The following is an 18,929-nucleotide window of genomic DNA, read 5'->3' as shown; positions in this document are numbered from 1 at the left end:
ATGCCTGAGCCAGTAAGATGCAGTGGGAGGTCAGTAAGTGGAAGAACTGGGTGACAAACCTGTATGATGTTCAATAGTGTTGTGGTCCTTTTGTGTAGTGCTAGGTAAAAAAAAGTATTTATTCATTTTGCAATGTATGCTAAATCCACAGTTTTAAAAATACGGATACTGACACTTTATTTTCTTCAAAACAAAAATTATATTGTGTTAACTCTTTTATGAATGCCTTGTTGCCTTGCTTTGAATTCAGTTACTGCTTTCATGTGATGAATTTAACCCTTATATTTGATCCTAAAATGAATTGCAGTTATTAGTTCCCTACTGTCTTTTTTATGTTGAAGCTAAAATATCCTAAATTTATGTGGTGTGGATTCTAACAGGGAGTTGATGTTCTTTTTACAGCATTGATACCCGTGAGCTGCGCTTCTCACGAGCAATGGTTTTTGCCATTGAAGAGATTAACAACAGCACAGAGCTTCTGCCCGGGATAAGGCTCGGGTATCAGATCTTTGACTCATGTTCATCAGTGCCCGTGGCAGTGCATGTGGCATTTCAGTTGTTAAATAGCTTGGACCCTGTGTTTTACACAGGTGGCAACTGCTCACAATCTGGTATGGTGATGACTATTGTTGGTGAGTCTGGGTCTACACCATCCATCAGCATGTCACGCATCCTTGGGTCTTTTAATATTCCTCAAGTAAATGGCAATCTTTGTATTTCTAATAAGCATGCAAATAAGTTTTGATCGTGCTGTCCTAAAAAGAGTTTTGTTTCCTCTTTTACTTTAGGTGAGCCATTATGCCACTTGCGCATGTTTGTCTGACAAGCAGCAGTACCCGAATTTTTTCAGAACAATCCCCAGTGATCGTTTCCAAGCTGAAGCGCTAGCCAAGCTGGTAAAGCACTTTGGCTGGACTTGGATAGGTGCTGTTCGGTCGGATTCAGATTATGGAAATAGTGGCATGGCATCTTTTCTAGAAGCAGCACAAAAAGAGGGGATCTGTGTGGAATATTCTGTATCTTTCTATCGGACTCACCCACATAACAGGATCCAAGAAGTAGCAGGTGTTATCCGCAGGTCTCTACATGACAGATTTTGCTTAGATTGAGATTTGTTTAAAGAAATCCATCCATCCATTAATTCTGCTTATTGTTTTGTGTATTTATTTTCCTGCTGTCATATAGCAAACTGAAACAATTAGATTAATTCTTGTAAAAAAGAAGAAATTTCTTAATGTATTGCATTCTTTCTTAAGGTCTACAGCAGTGGTTATTGTGGCATTTGCAGCTCCTGGGGACATGAGGATCCTGTTGGAGGAGCTTTCACATGAGCCTTTTCTACCTCGCCAGTGGATAGGCAGCGAGGCATGGGTAACCAACACAGAATTAATGAGGTACAGTTTCTGTGCTGGGGCCATTGGATTTGGGATTCAGAAGTCTGTAATCCCTGGTTTCAGAGATTTCCTGCTTAATTTATCTCCCTCTCAAGTAACTACATCCCCAATGCTTACTGAGTTCTGGGAGGACTCGTTCAACTGCAAAATGAAAAAAAGTGAGAAAATCCTTCTGATCTTTAGCAACTGTTGTTTTGCTCAAGTATAAGGTTAAATAATATTGAAACTTTATGTTCTGATCTCTGGGGTGAGGTTTAGGCACTCAGTTAATGTAGTGATTTTGTCCCATTTTAAAAATGTGACTTGTTGTCTATTAAGGAATTTTATACTAATATGATTTGGTAAATACATGACAAATGAAAATGTATTAATGAAATTTAAAATCTTGCAGTTATGAAACATTCCCTGTGTCCTCTATTGTTTAGGTCCTGTTGTAGGCAAGAAGATATGTGATGGAACTGAAGACATACAGAATCTTCAAATCCCATATACTGACACATCTCAGCTCAGAATTACTAACATGGTGTACAAGGCTGTGTATGCAATAGCACATGCCATCCATAATACAGTGTGTCAGAGAACCAATGGCATAGCTAAGTGTGACAAACTAACCGAGTTAGAGTCCAAACAGGTCAGCTCAAATTAAAAAATAATGCCAGCTTCTTTTTGTTTGTTTTTTACCACTAAGGTATTCTTTATGAAATCAAATACTAGTAGTTCTAAAATATTTCCATTTTTTTTCTTTCTCTTCTCTTGCTTTCTATCTTAAAGATTTTAGTGGAGCTGAAGAAAGTAAATTTTTCCCGAAATGGTTATGGTGTGTCATTTAATGCTAATGGGGATCCTGTGGCTATTTACGAGTTGGTTAACTGGCAGAAGAGTGAAACTGGAAAAACAGAGTTGGTAACAGTAGGGCTTTATGATGCATCACTGCCAGTGGGCCAAGAGTTTCAGATTAACCGGAACATAACCTGGATGGAGGATGGCACCCAAGTAATGAATCAAAAGACAAGAACCACACTGCACTTTGGAGGATTGCGCATTTATATTTCCGTCTTTTGTTCTGGCTCTATCTCTCACAGGTGCCAGTGTCAGTGTGCAGTGCCAGTTGTCCTCCAGGAACTCGTAAAGTGCTGCAGAAAGGAAAACCCATCTGCTGCTATGACTGTATACTGTGTCCTGAAGGAGAGACTAGTAATACAACAGGTAAAATAAAATAATTTAACATATATTTAAAATTATTTTACTGTGCATAAGAGAGACATTGAAGGAATTATTGGTAGAAGTCATCTTTCCGTCTCTCTTTATTTATTTATGTTTTTTAATTCAGATTCAACTGAATGTTTACCCTGCCACAAGGAATTCTGGCCTAATGCAAAGAGAGACACTTGTATCCCTAAGCCTGTAGAATTTCTTTCATTTCAAGACATCCTTGGAATCATCCTGGCTGCATTTTCAGTTCTGGGTGCTTGTCTGGCCATTATGACTGCGGCTGTATTCTTTCATCACAGGACATCTCCAATTGTCAGGGCCAACAACTCTGAGCTGAGCTTCCTGCTGCTCATCTCACTGACTCTATGTTTCTTATGTTCATTAACGTTCATTGGAGCACCATCAGAGTGGTCCTGCATGCTGCGTCACACTGCATTTGGCATCACCTTTGTGCTCTGTATTTCCTGTGTACTTGGGAAAACTATAGTGGTTTTAATGGCTTTTAAAGCAACACTTCCAGGAAGCAATGTCATGAAATGGTTTGGTCCTCCACAACAAAGAATGACTGTTGTGTCTTTCACCTTTATTCAAGTTTTAATATGTACTATTTGGTTGGTACTTAGCCCTCCATTCCCAATTAAAAATCTAACCACATACAAGGAGAAAATCATACTAGAATGTGATTTAGGCTCTGCTGTAGGCTTCTGGGCTGTGCTCGGGTACATAGGCCTACTTGCTGCTTTTTGTTTTGTTTTAGCTGTCTTAGCCCGCAAATTACCTGACAATTTTAATGAAGCCAAGCTTATCACCTTCAGCATGTTGATATTCTGTGCAGTGTGGATCACCTTTATCCCAGCATATGTCAGCTCTCCTGGGAAATTCACTGTAGTTGTGGAGATTTTTGCCATTCTGTCCTCCAGCTTTGGACTAATAATGTGTATATTTGCTCCAAAGTGTTTCATCATATTGTTTAAACCTGAGAAGAACACCAAGAAATATGTCATGAATAAAAATGTATCATAGGATTTAGAGGTTTCATACTTAAGATGGTAATAAGAATTTCAAAACATACTTCTTCAACACAAGCTCTTGATTTTCAGTTTCAACTTAAATCAAATACTTAATATGTACTTTTTTAATAATAATTTTCAAATGATTTAGTATCTTTCAATGTATTTGTGTGAGATTTATTTTTTTCAAGGCACAAAAATAAAATTCACATTTCATGATAACAATATTTTATTCTGAGTCCTGTTTTTGAGTTGTTCAATACCACCAATGGTAATGAAAAAGTTCCAAATGTAAATTTAATATCCTGTGTGTGCATATGTCTAGTACAAATTCCAAATGATATTAGGATTCATGCATTGATCTGAATGTTACCCTGAAATGTGCCAGACACGTGAATTTTACATAGGTAAGCACACGGCAGTGATTTCTCATTGCAGAACAATGAAACCATCCCACCAGAAAACTGTTCAGAAGAGTTTTGAAAAACAGAATAAAAAAAATATTTACCTAACCTCCATAATTCCAGCATTCCAATTTGCTTGGTTAGGGGGTATGGCAATAGAAAAGGTGTGTTAATATTGAATTATAATGCTATCAACTGAATTCACACAACATTCACAGTTTCTAATTCTGTAATTCTCGCAAGTCACAAAAATATATTTTCAGTGAGTGATGAACCGCAGCAATATCAGAAATATTAGCACTGAATCTATATTTGGGCAAAATAATGAAAGAAAAAATGTTTTTCACCTCCTTTTTTTCCACTTTTAATTTTTCAAATGTTTTTTTAAGATTTGACAAAACAAGTATTCATGGTTAAATTGTACAGTTGTTCTTAGCTTTATACATGATTTACATCATATCATTACAAATAGCAAACTTAGAAAACACACTAGAATAAACGAATTAAAAGGTATTACAAATAACACAAAATAACAAACATGTCCAAATGTAATTATTACTGAAGAAGGACATTATCCAAAATTCATTTAAAAAATGTTTTCACAATGTGTGGCATTAGTTGTGCTAAGAAAGGTATAAAAACAGAGTGCTCATGTGAAACAAACTGGTACGCAGGATGTAGGACCCAAATGCAGAACTAGAGAAACAGAGGGATAAACTAAAAGAGGCAGCTTTTATTGTGCTGTGAAAACTTGAATACTAGTTACAAGAAACAAAACATAACAACTAGAAGCTAGGAAACTAGGAACTCAGGAAACCAGAAAACTAGAAACAAAGAAGCTAGAAACTTGGAGCTGATGAGAAATAAATATAGGAACCAGGAGCACAGAGGAAACACACAGTACTGAGATGGTACAATGCAACAATGGACAGAGGAAAACACAGGGCTTAAATACACCAGGGAGAAGGGAATGAGAAACAGGAGGAGTGCACAGCTGGAAATAATCACATATAACGAGATGTGGAGGAAGTGAAACTGAAGCCAATGAGCACGGGATGTGAGACTGACAAAGTACAACAGGAACCAAAAGACATTCACAAAGACACATACTTGACACTAAGACATGGAGACATGACTGGGTTTTACTCCGTTTGCTCGATTTGTTTTCCACATCATGGACTCTCTGCTCATTTCAGCTACAGGTCCACAACTGGTCAGAACAGCCAGCAACTCGCCAGGTTCCCCAGCTGCTCTGAAACATTCTGGCTCAAAATTCAATCCTCAGCCCATCATTAATTATTCATATTTTATTTAACTACAGTACTCTATATATTATTTTATCAACGACATATAGCTAGGATAGACTCATGTTATCTCAGCTTAAATGTCAAAATGTGTATAAACACTCATGTTGCAAAGCAACCCCACATGGTGCAGTAGTGGTTTTACATTAATTTCTTTGGGTTCAAAATGATGTCCTCAGTGGTTCTACACTGTAAACCCAAAGAAGTTAGCAGAACTTAAAAATTAAGGCAACTGATTGCCTCATTTTTTTAAGTTTATAAACTTAAGTGTTGAAGCTTATGAGAACTCCAATAATTTAATTCCATTTGAAATGTAACTGTTGACTAAAATAAAATTAAAATGTTTAATAATTAAATTTAAAAAAAAAACTAACTCACTGAGACACAAGGAATAAACTCAAAAGCACTGCTTTATTGCCTGAGTACAGGGAACACAGAGAACTAAACTAAACTGGGAAATGATAAACTGAAACGCGAGGAAACACAGGGAAACAAAGCCATGAGGGATGACGCGACACGGAACAGAGGGAGACTCTGACATAAATACACAGAAGGTAATGAGGGAAGTGGAAGCACACAGGGAACACAGCTGAGGACAATTACACTTGACAGGACGGGGAGGACACGAAACTGGAAACCCTGACACCAAGATGTGGACCTTAAATGTAACACAGGAAGTACAGAGAAACAGCCTGGAGAGAGAGGGAGAGAACATGAAGAAATACACGAAGGGAAGAGGAAAACACGGAACACAAGGAGTGGGAGCAAAGCACAATAACTCACATCACTATATAGACAGTCACACAGAGGGAGACACAGAAGGCAACAACACAGGGGGAACACATGGGCAGAGAAGACTAAACACAGAACAGAGGGCACAGAGAAACATCCAACCGGTTTTTACATGCTAGCAAGGGAAGGATCTCAGAGCAGCCCTTCTGCCCTCGGTGTCAGACCACTTTGAAGAACCGGCTTCCCCTGCAGCCTTTTATTTCTGTGTGTTTACACAAACACCCATTGTAAACCCCCCTATGGTTATAAAAGATAACGGGTTGCCCTACTATTGTAATAGTTGTGGGAGTCTCCTAGTTGGTGTGTGTTTTTAGCGGCAGCCATTCCATGCTGCTCGTGTTCCGTTTTCAGGAAAAAACGTACTGTTGTAACAGGCTGGCACCGGCGATACCGATCTCTGTGCATGTATGCGCGGACGAGTACAGCCATGGAGACCTGGCTTGTAAGGTGTAATGTTGCTGACTAGGGATGGGTATTGATAAGATTTTCACGATTCCGATTCCATTTTCGATTCTGTTTAACGATTCGATTCTTTATTGATTCTTTTATCGATTCTTTTTAAAAAAGGAGAACACTAAGGTCGATTAGCTTAGAACTTTGTTTTATATCTTCTCTTTGAACAAGATAGAAATTTACAAGTAGCATGGCCTTACAAACCCAACAGTGAGATCTTAAGAGATCCACAGCCTATGGCTCTTCAATGGGGTGTCACAGGGTCCCCGGGGAAAAAAAATTGTAAATGTAAAACAATAAAATAAATATTCTTCTGTAGCAATAACAAAGTATAACATAAATTATTCTGTAGCAATTACACAAGAATATCCAGTAATGTCCCTGCCTACAATTAAACACATTCACTTACCGAAAATCGGGGGCGTCTGCTGTGGCAAATGAGTGCAAGGCTTTTACCACAAACTTAGTCACTGCTCGGTGACATAAGTCTATCCTGGCCTGAAAGGAGACGCTACCGGTAGACTGCAGCGAGAACTGCCAGCGAGCGCCAGCCAGACTCTGTCTGTCTCTCTCATCATGGTCACCTAAATGCAGCGCACAGTAATGGCAGGTTTTGTAATAAGGCAGATCGCGCTAACATAATATGCACTATTAGTTGATTATTTACCTGCCGCATTAACGGGAGAGGACGTGCAAATGTTACCGCTGCTGCTGGGTTGAGATTCACGAGTCTGGAGCGGAATTAAAAACACGACATTCATTTAAGGTTATCGCGTGTTTTGTGAGCAAATGCTTTTGCATATTCGTAGTGTTTCCTCACTTAAATGAAATATCTACTTTGCAAGTATTGCAAGTTGCCCTGTTGTCATCCGTTCTCGTAAAGTATGACCAAACTTTTGAGCGTTTGAGCCGCCGTGTTTCCTGCCAGGTAAATGACGCTCCGCAACGTGGTGACGTCATTCGGGGCGACTGGAATCGATAAGGGAATCGTTTGCAAAAATGGCAAACTATTCCAAGGAATTGAAACAGTGGGAACCGGTTCTCAACAAGAACCGGTTTTCGATACCCACCCCTATTGCTGACAGCGAATAAAGGTCTGTTGTTTGATTTAACCAACTGGTTTTGGGTTATCCGACTAACCTCCACACCACACGCTCGCTGGACCTGCTAGCCGGTCCTTCCTCACCAGACTGCTGTTACAACTCACAGTCGCACAGGAACAGAGCGGGAGGGAAAGAGAGAGAAAGAAAGAAAGAAAGCCAGGGACAACAACAAGAGACAACATCATCACATTAGAAAGGTATAGTAATCATCCACAATTTTTCAGTTGCGGATGATAAAGGATTCAGAAAGTTTAGTCATGCACTGAATCCTATATATGCAAATCCAAGCAGGAAAACACTCTCCCAAAAAACCATCCCAGGCCTATATGACAGAGAATGTGCATCTTCTTTTTGTTTTGCATATTTTAATTTATATTTTATTGTGTTGTGGTTTGCAGTGTTTTGTGTTGTTACACTTTAAATTTGTTCAAAAGGAAAAAGCTGAAAATTGAAATAGTTGAAAAGTAAATATTTGGTTTTTGTATTTTATAATTTATTTATTACAGTTTATGTGGAGTGAATAAATAAAAGTATATTTATGGTGGCCCCTAGAGACAAAGCACGTACAAACTCAGAAGCACGTAAAACTCAGAAGGACGTACAAACTCCAAAGCACGTACAAATTCCGAAGCACGTGAAACCTCCAAAACACGTACAAACACCAAAACAAAACGGAAATACTCCAGGATCCTAGTGGCTACACAAGCCAGGAAATACCAACGACCGGATTTGGTGTGTGGTAGTAACAGGTAAATTAACATTTTTTTAATTATTTGAATATATATGAGTGTTTGTGTATAAATACACAAACAATACACATGTACTTTCAATTGTGTAATTTAAGTGATCTAGGTAGTTCTGTTTTGGAAGTTCAGTTAACGCTAGCAATGTGTTTTGGAGTTTGTATGTGCTTTGGAGTTTGTAAGTGTTTTGGAGTCTGTACGTGCTTCAGAGTTTTACGTGCTTCGGAGTTTGTACGTGCTTTGTCTCAAGGGGCTACCATAAATATACTTTTATTTATTCACTCCACATAAAATGTAATAAATAAATTATAAAATACAAAAACCAACTATTTACATTTCAACTTTTAACTATTTAAATTTTCAGCTTTTTCTTTTAAACAAATTTAAAGTGAAACAACACAAAACACTGCAAACCACAACACAATAAAATATAAATTAAAATATGCAAAACAAAAAGAAGATGCACATTTTTTGTCATAAAAGGCCTGGGATGATGTTTTGGGAGAGTGTTTTCCTGCTAGGGAACACACTCACTTGGAGCATGCACCGAAAATATTCTGTACCTTGTTGTCATTTTTGCTGTAAATAAACACACTGTCTTCATTCAGAGAGTCCAGCGTTTGGGTTCTATATCAGCGTCACTGACACCTTTATGAGACATGTGAGTGCTAGCACTGATAGATGCTCATATTAGAGATTGGAGATTGCTGTGTTTAAGGACCACAGTTCAAATCACCATTATGAGATTAATCATGCGGATTAATCATGCAGAGCAGGAAAAGCAACAAGGTCTTCTTACCAAGACCAGCATTCAGGGTTGGACCACTCCAGACAAAATTTGTGATTTCCCACAAAATTGCAACGAGTTTTTGGTGAACTCTGCAATCTAATTTGCCTTGAGAAAAAAAGAAACATTGAAGACTTTTCTGTATTTCCATTTGGCTCTGGATATTTGCTTCTTTGTGCAAGGAGGACCACTGCCAGAGCCCTACCAAATGACCTCCAGGTCATTAGTGTGAATGTCTCTGACCAAAACAATTGGACTTTATGAGGGTGGCTTGAGGGTAGTGATGTGTGGATCAATACTGAAATATCGATTTCTCCGATACCAGTCATTTATGTTCTAGAATCGATTCTCACATTAAAATATCAATATTTTAGTAATTTAGGGTAAATTTGTAGTTTATCATTAACAGGAACAGAGTGGAAAGAAACTATATCATTCGGATTGTCTACATTGGAAGGAACTACTTCCTCTTCCGCCTTTCATAGTCACGTGCAAAATACGGCTGTATAAATATATGGCAGCCCCTTGGCGTGTGCACTCACAACAATGGCTGAGCGTAAATGGAGTCATGTGCAGATGTATTTTACATCCACAAACAGCCAAGACGTGGTTTGCGATACATATGACAAGAAAGTGAGGTGTTGTGGCAACACCACTAACCTTGTCAAACACCTCAGAGTAAATCATATCACAGAATATGACGAGCGTATGTTGAGACGAACTGAAGAGGAGGAGTGGAAAGGGACAGGTGCTGCTAGGGCGAGACAGATGTCTCTCACGGAGTCCTTTAGTGCTGCAGGCAGGCAAGGTGTTTTGTAAGTTTTTGTACAAAGTATGGGTATCAGATCAGTATCGTCGATACCACCCTGAATTTTACTTGGTATCGAATTGGAAAGGAAATCAGTGGTATCGCACATCACTACTTGAAGGCCCAATGTTCTTTAGTGGCCTGTGTGGTCACTGCCCAGCATCGTGGAGTCTGTTGGGCATTTCTCATATAGTACCAGAATTGGTATGTCCACCATTGGTGCCCTGTGGTTTTCATAGATGAGGTCGGTTCACCATGAGCACATGTGCTATGGGGAATGTTTTGCTGCCTGTAATGTCATTCAACATGACAGGTTTGGTGGTGAGTAAGTGATGGTCTGACAAGGAATACCCTTTAAGAACTCACAGAGCTCTACAGGCTTGGCTTAAATATAAAAATTTGAAAACAGCCTTTCATTTCCAGTATACTGTATTATGCAAAATACTATACTTTTGTTTAACCTCATAGGCATTGCTCAAATTATTGTGCATTATTACAGATTATTATTAGCCTATCAGAAAAAATTAAATGTATTGCTTGTAAATTATTTTTGAACACATTTCAAGATGTTGTAAAATACAGATTATAGAACATAATGACTTTCTCAAAGACTGCTGCGTAAGAGCATGTCATGATAAAGACGTAGCACTGCCTTTGAACAACTATATAAATCAGTGAAAACACACCCATAACAGATGCCTGACATCAGGCAGGGATGGAGCTGTCAGCTGTGTTTAATTGTCTGAAATTATGTCTGTATTTGGTTGAGCTGAAATCAGCTCTTGCCTTAGATCTATCTCTAGAAGGTCTGGATCAAATGCCTACAGAGGCTCAGGATAGATCTGTGGCTTCTTCTGTGAAATGTAAGCTGCAGGGTAGCACTCGTATCCCTGCATTCTCAATGGATGGGGACTATGTTATTGGTGGTGTTTTCTCAATCCACTACTACATGCAAACAGTAAACCATGACTACACTACCATGCCTGAGCCAGTGAGATGCAGTGGGAGGTCAGTAAGTAAAAGGATTGGTTTACAAAACATGTTTGGTTGAGCTGGAATAGTAAGAGTCTGACCTGTATGTTGTCCAATGATTTGTAAAAAATCAATATTTTTTTAATATTAGTGATACTGATACTTTATTTTCTTCAAAAGTGAAATTATACTGTGTAAACTTTCTTATGAATGTTTAACATGAGATAAATGCCTATATTATTATCACTGTTATTATATATTAATAATATGTCATTTTGCTTTGATATCAGTTACTAATCTTGTGTGCTGAATTTAACCCTTATATTTTATCCTCAGATGAATTGCAGTTATTAGTTGTTTGTGGCCCAACTAAAAATTTTCCTTACTGTCTTTTTTTCTGTTGAAGCTTAAAATATCTGAAATCTATGTAGAATCGAATATTGAGTTGATGTTCTTTTTGCAGCATTAATACCCGTGAGCTGCGCTTCTCACGAGCAATGGTCTTTGCCATCGAAGAGATTAACAACAGCGCAGAGGTTCTGCCCGGGATAAGGCTCGGGTATCAGATCTATGACTCATGTTCATCAGTGCCCGTGGCAGTGCATGTGGCATTTCAGTTGTTAAATAGCTTGGACCCTGTGTTTTACACAGGTGGCAACTGCTCACAATCTGGTATGGTGATGACTATTGTTGGTGAGTCTGGGTCTACACCATCCATCAGCATGTCACGCATCCTTGGGTCTTTTAATATTCCTCAAGTAAATGGCAATCTTTGTATTTCTAATAAGCATGCAAATGAGTTTTGATTGTGCCGTCCTTGAAAGAGTTTTGTTTCCTCTTTTGCTTTAGGTGAGCCATTATGCCACTTGCGCATGTTTGTCTGACAAGCAGCAGTACCCGAATTTTTTCAGAACAATCCCCAGTGATCGTTTCCAAGCTGAAGCGCTAGCCAAGCTGGTAAAGCACTTTGGCTGGACTTGGATAGGTGCTGTTCGGTCGGATTCAGATTATGGAAATAGTGGCATGGCATCTTTTCTAGAAGCAGCACAAAAAGAGGGGATCTGTGTGGAATATTCTGTATCTTTCTATCGGACTCACCCACATAGCAGGATCCAAGAAGTAGCAGGTGTTATCCGCAGGTATCTACATGACAGATTTTGCTTAGATTGAGATTTGTTTAAAGAAATCCATCCATCCATTGAATTAGTTCTGCTTATTGTTTTCCGTTTTATTTACTGCTGTCTATTAGATTAAGAAAATTATAAATAAATTAGAAGTTAAACAATTAGATTAATACTGGATGTGTAACAAAGTTACAAGAAATTTCTTAATGTATTGCATTCTTTCTTAAGGTCTACAGCAGTGGTTATTGTGGCATTTGTTGCTTCTGGTGACATGAAAATTCTGTTGGAGGAGCTTTCACGTGAGCCTTCCCCACCTCGCCAGTGGATAGGCAGTGAGTCATGGATAACTGATTCAGAATTTAGAAGGTTTAGATTCTGTGCTGGGGCCATTGGATTTGGGATTCAGAAGTCTGTAATCCCCGGTTTCAGAGATTTCCTGCTTAATTTATCTCCCTCTCAAGTAGCTACATCCCCAATGCTTACTGAGTTCTGGGAGGACTCGTTCAACTGCAAAATGAAAAAAAGTGAGAAAATCCTTCTGATCTTTAGCAACTGTTGTTTTGCTCAAGTATAAGGTTAAATAATATTGAAACTTTATGTTCTGATCTCTGGGGTGAGGTTTAGGCACTCAGTTAATGTAGTGATTTTGTCCCATTTTAAAAATGTGACTTGTTGTCTATTAAGGAATTTTATACTAATATGATTTGGTAAATACATGACAAATGAAAATGTATTAATGAAATTTAAAATCTTGCAGTTATGAAACATTCCCTGTGTCCTCTATTGTTTAGGTCCTGTTGTAGGCAAGAAGATATGTGATGGAACTGAAGACATACAGAATCTTCAAATCCCATATACTGACACATCTCAGCTCAGAATTACTAACATGGTGTACAAGGCTGTGTATGCAATAGCACATGCCATCCATAATACAGTGTGTCAGAGAACCAATGGCATAGCTAAGTGTGACAAACTAACCGAGTTAGAGTCCAAACAGGTCAGCTCAAATGTATATGCTAATATAGTTTCTTTTGTTACCACTAATGTATTCTTCATGAAATCAAATATTAGAATAAGGCCTAATATTTTGGCATATCTTTTCTCTGCTTTCCATTCCTTTCTAACATACAGATTTTAGCTGAGCTGAAGAAGGTAAATTTTTCCCGAAATAGTTATGATGTGTCATTTAATGCTAATGGGGATCCTGTGGCTATTTACGAGTTGGTTAACTGGCAGAAGAGTGAAACTGGAAAAACAGAGTTGGTAACAGTAGGGCTTTATGATGCATCACTGCCAATGGGCCAAGAGTTCCAGATTAACCAGAGCATAACCTGGATGGAGGATGGCACCCAAGTAATGAATCAAAAGACAAGATCCACACTGCACCTTGGAGGATTAAGGATTTATATTTATGTCTTTTGTTCTGGCTCTATCTCTCACAGGTGCCAGTGTCAGTGTGCAGTGCCAGTTGTCCTCCAGGAACTCGTAAAGTGCTGCAGAAAGGAAAACCCATCTGCTGCTATGACTGTATACTGTGTCCTGAAGGAGAGACTAGTAATACAACAGGTAAAATAAAATGATTTTACATATATTCAAAATTATTTTAGTGTGCATAACAGTAGCAGCGGGAATGAGGATCAGCACCTCCAAATCTGAGGCCATGGTTCTCAGCTGGAAAAGGGTGGCGTGCCCACTCGGGGTCGGGGATGAGTTTCTACACCAAGTGGAGGAGTTCAAGTATCTCGGGGTCATGTTCGCGACTGTTCGGGGGAAGGGAGCCGGAGATCGACAGATGGATTGGTGCTTGTCTGGCAACAGTAATGTGGACGCTGCACCGGTCCGTCATGGTGAAGCATGCTGAGCGTAAAAGTGAAGCTCTCAATTTACCGGTCGATCTACATCCCTACCCTCACCTATGGCCACGAGCTGTGGGTAGTGACCGAAAGAACGAGATCGCGGATACAAGCGGCGGAAATGAGCTTCCTCCAAAGGGTGGCTGGACCCACCCTTAGAGATGGGGTGAGAAGTTCAGCCATCCGGGAGGGGCTCAGAGTAGAGCCGCTGCTCCTCCACATTGAAAGGAGACAGTTGAGGTGGTTCGGGCATCTGACAAGGATGCCTCCTGGGTGCCTCCTGGGTGAGGTGTTCCGGGCATGTCCCACCGGGAGGAGGCCCCGGGGCAGACCCAGGACACGCTAGAGAGATTATATCTCTCGTCTGGCCTGGGAACGCCTTTTTGTTCCCCCGGATAAGCTAGGGGAGGTGGCTGGGGAGAGGGAGGTCTGGGTTTCTCTGCTTAGGCTGATGCCCCCACGACCTGGCCCCGGATAAAGCAGAAGAAGATGGATGGATGGATGTGCATAACAAAAAAATTAACAAATTACCTTTAGAAGCCTTCTTTCTGTCTCTCTTCTTTTTATTTACATTCAGATTCAGCTGATTGTTTACCCTGCCACAAGGAATTCTGGCCTAATGCAAAGAGAGACACTTGTATCCCTAAGCCTGTAGAGTTTCTTTCGTTTGAAGACATCCTTGGAATCATCTTGGCTACACTCTCTGTTCTGGGTGCTTGTCTGGCCATTATCACTGTAGCTATATTTTTTCATCACAGGACATCTCCAATTGTCAGGGCCAACAACTCTGAGCTAAGCTTTCTGCTGCTCATCTCACTGACTCTGTGTTTCTTATGTTCATTAACTTTCATTGGAGCACCATCTGAGTGGTCCTGCATGCTGCGTCACACTGCATTTGGGATCACCTTTGTGCTCTGTATTTCCTGTGTACTTGGGAAAACCATAGTGGTTTTAATGGCTTTTAAAGCAACACTTCCAGGTAGTAATGTCATGAAATGGTTTGGTCCTCCACAACAAAGAATGACTGTTGTGTCTTTCACCTTTATTCAAGTTTTAATATGTACTGTTTGGTTGGTACTTAGCCCTCCATTCCCAATTAAAAATCTAACCACATACAAGGAGAAAATCATACTGGAATGTGCATTAGGCTCTGCTGTAGGCTTCTGGGCTGTGCTCGGTTACATAGGCCTACTTGCTGCTTTTTGCTTTGTTTTAGCTGTTTTAGCTCGCAAATTACCTGATAATTTCAATGAAGCTAAATTTATCACCTTCAGCATGCTGATATTCTGTACAGTTTGGATCACCTTTATCCCAGCATATGTCAGCTCTCCTGGGAAATTCACTGTGGCTGTTGAGATTTTTGCCATTCTGTCCTCCAGCTTTGGACTAATAATGTGTATATTTGCTCCAAAATGTTTTATAATTTTGTTTAACCCCGAGAAAAACACCAAGAAATATTTAATCAACAAAAATCCAACTTAGGTTTGTAATTGTTAATATTATAACAGGAAGATCAAATATTAGACACAATGAATTATTTATAACTTTACCTTATTACTTACTCATTTATTTCTCAGTGTTTCTGAATCTATGCCTATACATATACAGGGTGGTGAAAAAATATTTCTGCCTTTTCCAATTCATAGTTTTTTCACATTTGTCACACTTAAATGTTTCAGATCATTAAATACATTTTGATATAAGATAAAGATAATCCAAATAAATGCAAAGTTTAGTTTGTAAATGATTAATTTCATTTAATGAAAATCATAAACCTGTTTAATGTCATGTCAAGCATCTTATTCAAATTTGAATCAAGACTTTGACTAGGCCACTCAAAATTTTTAGATATGTTTTGCTTTTGTTTGGTTTTTTGAGTCACTCAGGAGTAGACTTGGTGTTGTGTTCATGATTCATTGTTCTTTGGTATAACCTAAGTGAGCTTGAGGTCATAAACTCGTGGCCAGACATTCTACTGATTTTCTGGTAGAGAGCAGAAATCACAGTTCCACCAACTACAGTAACAATTACAGGAAACTGTCCTGGTCCTGAAGCATGAAGCAGCCCCAGATGATATTAAAACATAACTTTTTTCCATTAATAAATAAAATCATTATTGAAAAACTGCATTTTGTTTTTCATAAATATCTTTATCTAATATTAAAATGTTGTATTATATTTATCTATTTCTTATATATATATATATCAAACCAGAGGCAAAGGCACAATAATGTTGACCAGAATTTTCCAAAGTAAGTATTGTGCAGAATCAACACAGAAAAAGAAAATCAAAGAGTAGACATCTGTCTGATCTGTTACTTGAATGTAGTGGCAGACATCCTATACAGCCATGTTTAGATATAAGATTCCTGTTAAATGCTACCATTCACATCAATGAATATTTTCTATTTGGAATGTGATATCATCAGAGAATGTGGGTAAAACAGAAGCTACCTTGGCTTGGTTTACTTTCACTCCATGGCCACTCTTACCTGTTTCTTCTTGCTTTCTCTCCTTTTGCTGTTTTCATCCTCTCTCTCTACTTCTCTCCCTATCTATCCTCTTCTTTCAATCTTTCTGCTGACACCCAAAGGTAAATCTGAGAGTGAAACAGAATTTACAGCCCGATAAATGACTGGTTTACATCTTATAACGAAATTCTAATTGAATATGGGCTGTTGCTGCCCATTGATAGGTAACAATTTTGCAGTTTTCACTTTTCCTTGCTAATATTTCAGGTACAGTTTGTTTTAAATCAGTACTGGATGGCCATGATCTTCATGACCACTTCACATGAAAGGGTGTAGTAATGTAGCAATACTGAAAAAATTCTAATATTAGAAAAATATGAAAAGGATACACAAAATACAGAATGAAAGCAACACAGCTGCTCCAAATAAGTCCAAAGTGTGAATTCACTGTTTTCTAATTTAGTATTAACAGCGCTAAATGAATGTTCTTTGACCCGTAAGACTGGAAAAAAGCTTCTATTTAAAAAATGAATATTGAAAAGACAGTTTTATTGTTACAGCTGCTGCCTTTAACATTCTGAGATTAATTAAAAAATAAATACAAAAACTGATTTCAAAATGTGTTTACATGCAAATTGAATTTAAAATCAGCAACTGCAAAGAGATGCTCTGTTTTAGGCTCATATATTAAGAATTAAGACTTTATATATATATGGATTAAGATAACAATAAAATGGTTGTAAATTGTTCCCAGCCAATAGAAGAAAAAGCAAATGATAAAGCTGCTTCTAAATGCAAAGACATTAAACACTAATGGAAAATCTCTCAGACTGTCATTAGAGAGAGGTCTGAGGGATCTTTCAAGGTTTGTGATACTATTTTTCAGAGAACTGGTTTGTCAGTAAGTAGAGTTGATCTCTAATCTGGATCACATTTGCAGCATGAGTTACCATGGTCATGTACCCTGGTAATAAGTAAAACCACCTTCCACCAAGGTTCACCCTGAGGTTACCTGAATAAGACAAAATTCTGTAGCACAAGCCTCAGCTCTTTCTTACTAACAATGCTACAAACATGGCTGGGACCAATGTTGTTTTTGTCTTTTCACGAATGTTCAGGAAATAATTACTAACTGTTGGTCTCTGCTTAACAACAGAGTTTTCCCTTTTCCCAAACCCCCCTGGACACCAAGCCCGATTCTTATTGTTAGTAATAAAGCATTCAATCTATCTGATTCATTCTCTGGAATCTGTTCGCTGCTTTTGGGTTCTCTCAATAACGGTTACCCTTAGGTCATCTTATATTTGACTCAATTCTCTCAATTTGTTGCCCAAACAATGACACTTGTGAATGGAATCTGACAATTTCACTACTCAAAGAAACATTAACAAATACCATCATTTAAGATATTATACAACTATACAACAACTGAAAGCTATTGCATGGCATGTATAAATTATGTAGACAGTGAAATGGTCCACATCAGTTTTCCATATTTCCATATTTGGCCCTCACTGAATGTTTTAACTCAGGGTGAGTCAACACCTCCCCAACTCACCCACAGGCCAACCTTATGTGATTTAGATGCAAGGTGTTTTGAAACCTTTGAGCCAAATTTCTCCTATACAAAACATGCAGCAGTCTGTGCCAGGCTTACTTTAAGACTGTTGGTTCCTGTCGAGCCTACACAGTACTGGTCAGTGCTGTACCAAAGCTTTAAATGCTAGAAAGAAAAAAAAAAACCCCTATGCATGGCTAGTATTTAGGCATTAATAATTGATATTTTACTACGACATGACACATGAGTTTTCTGACAAATATATAATAATGAAGTATTTAACATTTTGTGAGCAGAGGCCTGTACTGCGAAAAAAAATTAAACATACCAAGTGCATGAACTAGTGAGGGTATACTGTAGGACAAATACGCATTATAGGGAAAATATGAAATGATTATCCATACAGCAGAGCACTACATTTTAATATTAATGCTTATAGAACAACAACATTGTTTTGTGTGGTTTTTAGCACCAGGCACTGGAGAATAATAATATAGCAGAGGAAATGAAAAAAATATTATTCTTTTCTCTGTTTTGTAATGAAAAGTATGTGACTCTAGGAAAACATCTTAACAAACTTGAATTTAAAGCACTGGTTCAACTTAAGAAATTAACGATTTGTTCAAGCAGTGTTATCCTCTCTCCTGTTGCACTTTGCTGTGATTGGGTGATTTAATGATGACTCATAAGAAACAATGAAATGACACAAGCACCAGATATATTAAAACACTTTACTGTGGTGTCATAGACTATGCTAGAGGACCACTGGTTTAAGCACAAAGTTTTTATGAGTTTACCGTGGATAATGCACTCAACTCTTGTTGGTTATTTTCTTTGGGTGTTTTTTAATGTCTTCTTTAATACGATTTGTATTCTGTTCTTTGATGTTAACACTACTAAGTTACTAAGTGTGGAGGGAGGTGTTGTGGAAAAAGAAGAAG

At 38.3% G+C, this 18,929-nt stretch overlaps 2 protein-coding genes across 2 annotated transcripts; both read left to right on the top strand.

The window, feature by feature from the left end:
- On the top strand, positions 1-3,629 carry LOC134641133 (extracellular calcium-sensing receptor-like). Its single transcript, XM_063493368.2, has 8 exons — positions 1-29; positions 403-697; positions 789-1,078; positions 1,257-1,552; positions 1,820-2,025; positions 2,166-2,387; positions 2,477-2,600; positions 2,725-3,629. The coding sequence occupies exons 1-8, from the start codon at positions 1-3 to the stop codon at positions 3,627-3,629; spliced, it is 2,367 nt and encodes a 788-aa protein (XP_063349438.2).
- A 7,276-nt stretch (positions 3,630-10,905) lies between these two features.
- Positions 10,906-15,441, top strand: LOC134641122 (extracellular calcium-sensing receptor-like). The gene is made up of 8 exons (XM_063493351.1): positions 10,906-11,018; positions 11,446-11,740; positions 11,832-12,121; positions 12,335-12,630; positions 12,898-13,103; positions 13,238-13,459; positions 13,549-13,672; positions 14,537-15,441. Exons 1-8 carry the CDS (start codon positions 10,912-10,914, stop codon positions 15,439-15,441), a joined length of 2,445 nt encoding a protein of 814 aa, XP_063349421.1. The 5' UTR covers positions 10,906-10,911.
- The last annotated feature ends 3,488 nt before the right edge of the window (positions 15,442-18,929 follow it).

The sequence above is a fragment of the Pelmatolapia mariae genome, linkage group LG14 (genome assembly GCF_036321145.2).
Source record: "Pelmatolapia mariae isolate MD_Pm_ZW linkage group LG14, Pm_UMD_F_2, whole genome shotgun sequence".
Classification (NCBI taxonomy): domain Eukaryota; kingdom Metazoa; phylum Chordata; class Actinopteri; order Cichliformes; family Cichlidae; genus Pelmatolapia; species Pelmatolapia mariae.
The sequence above is the reverse complement of the archived record's forward strand: the minus strand, read 5'-3'. Positions and strand labels throughout refer to the sequence as shown.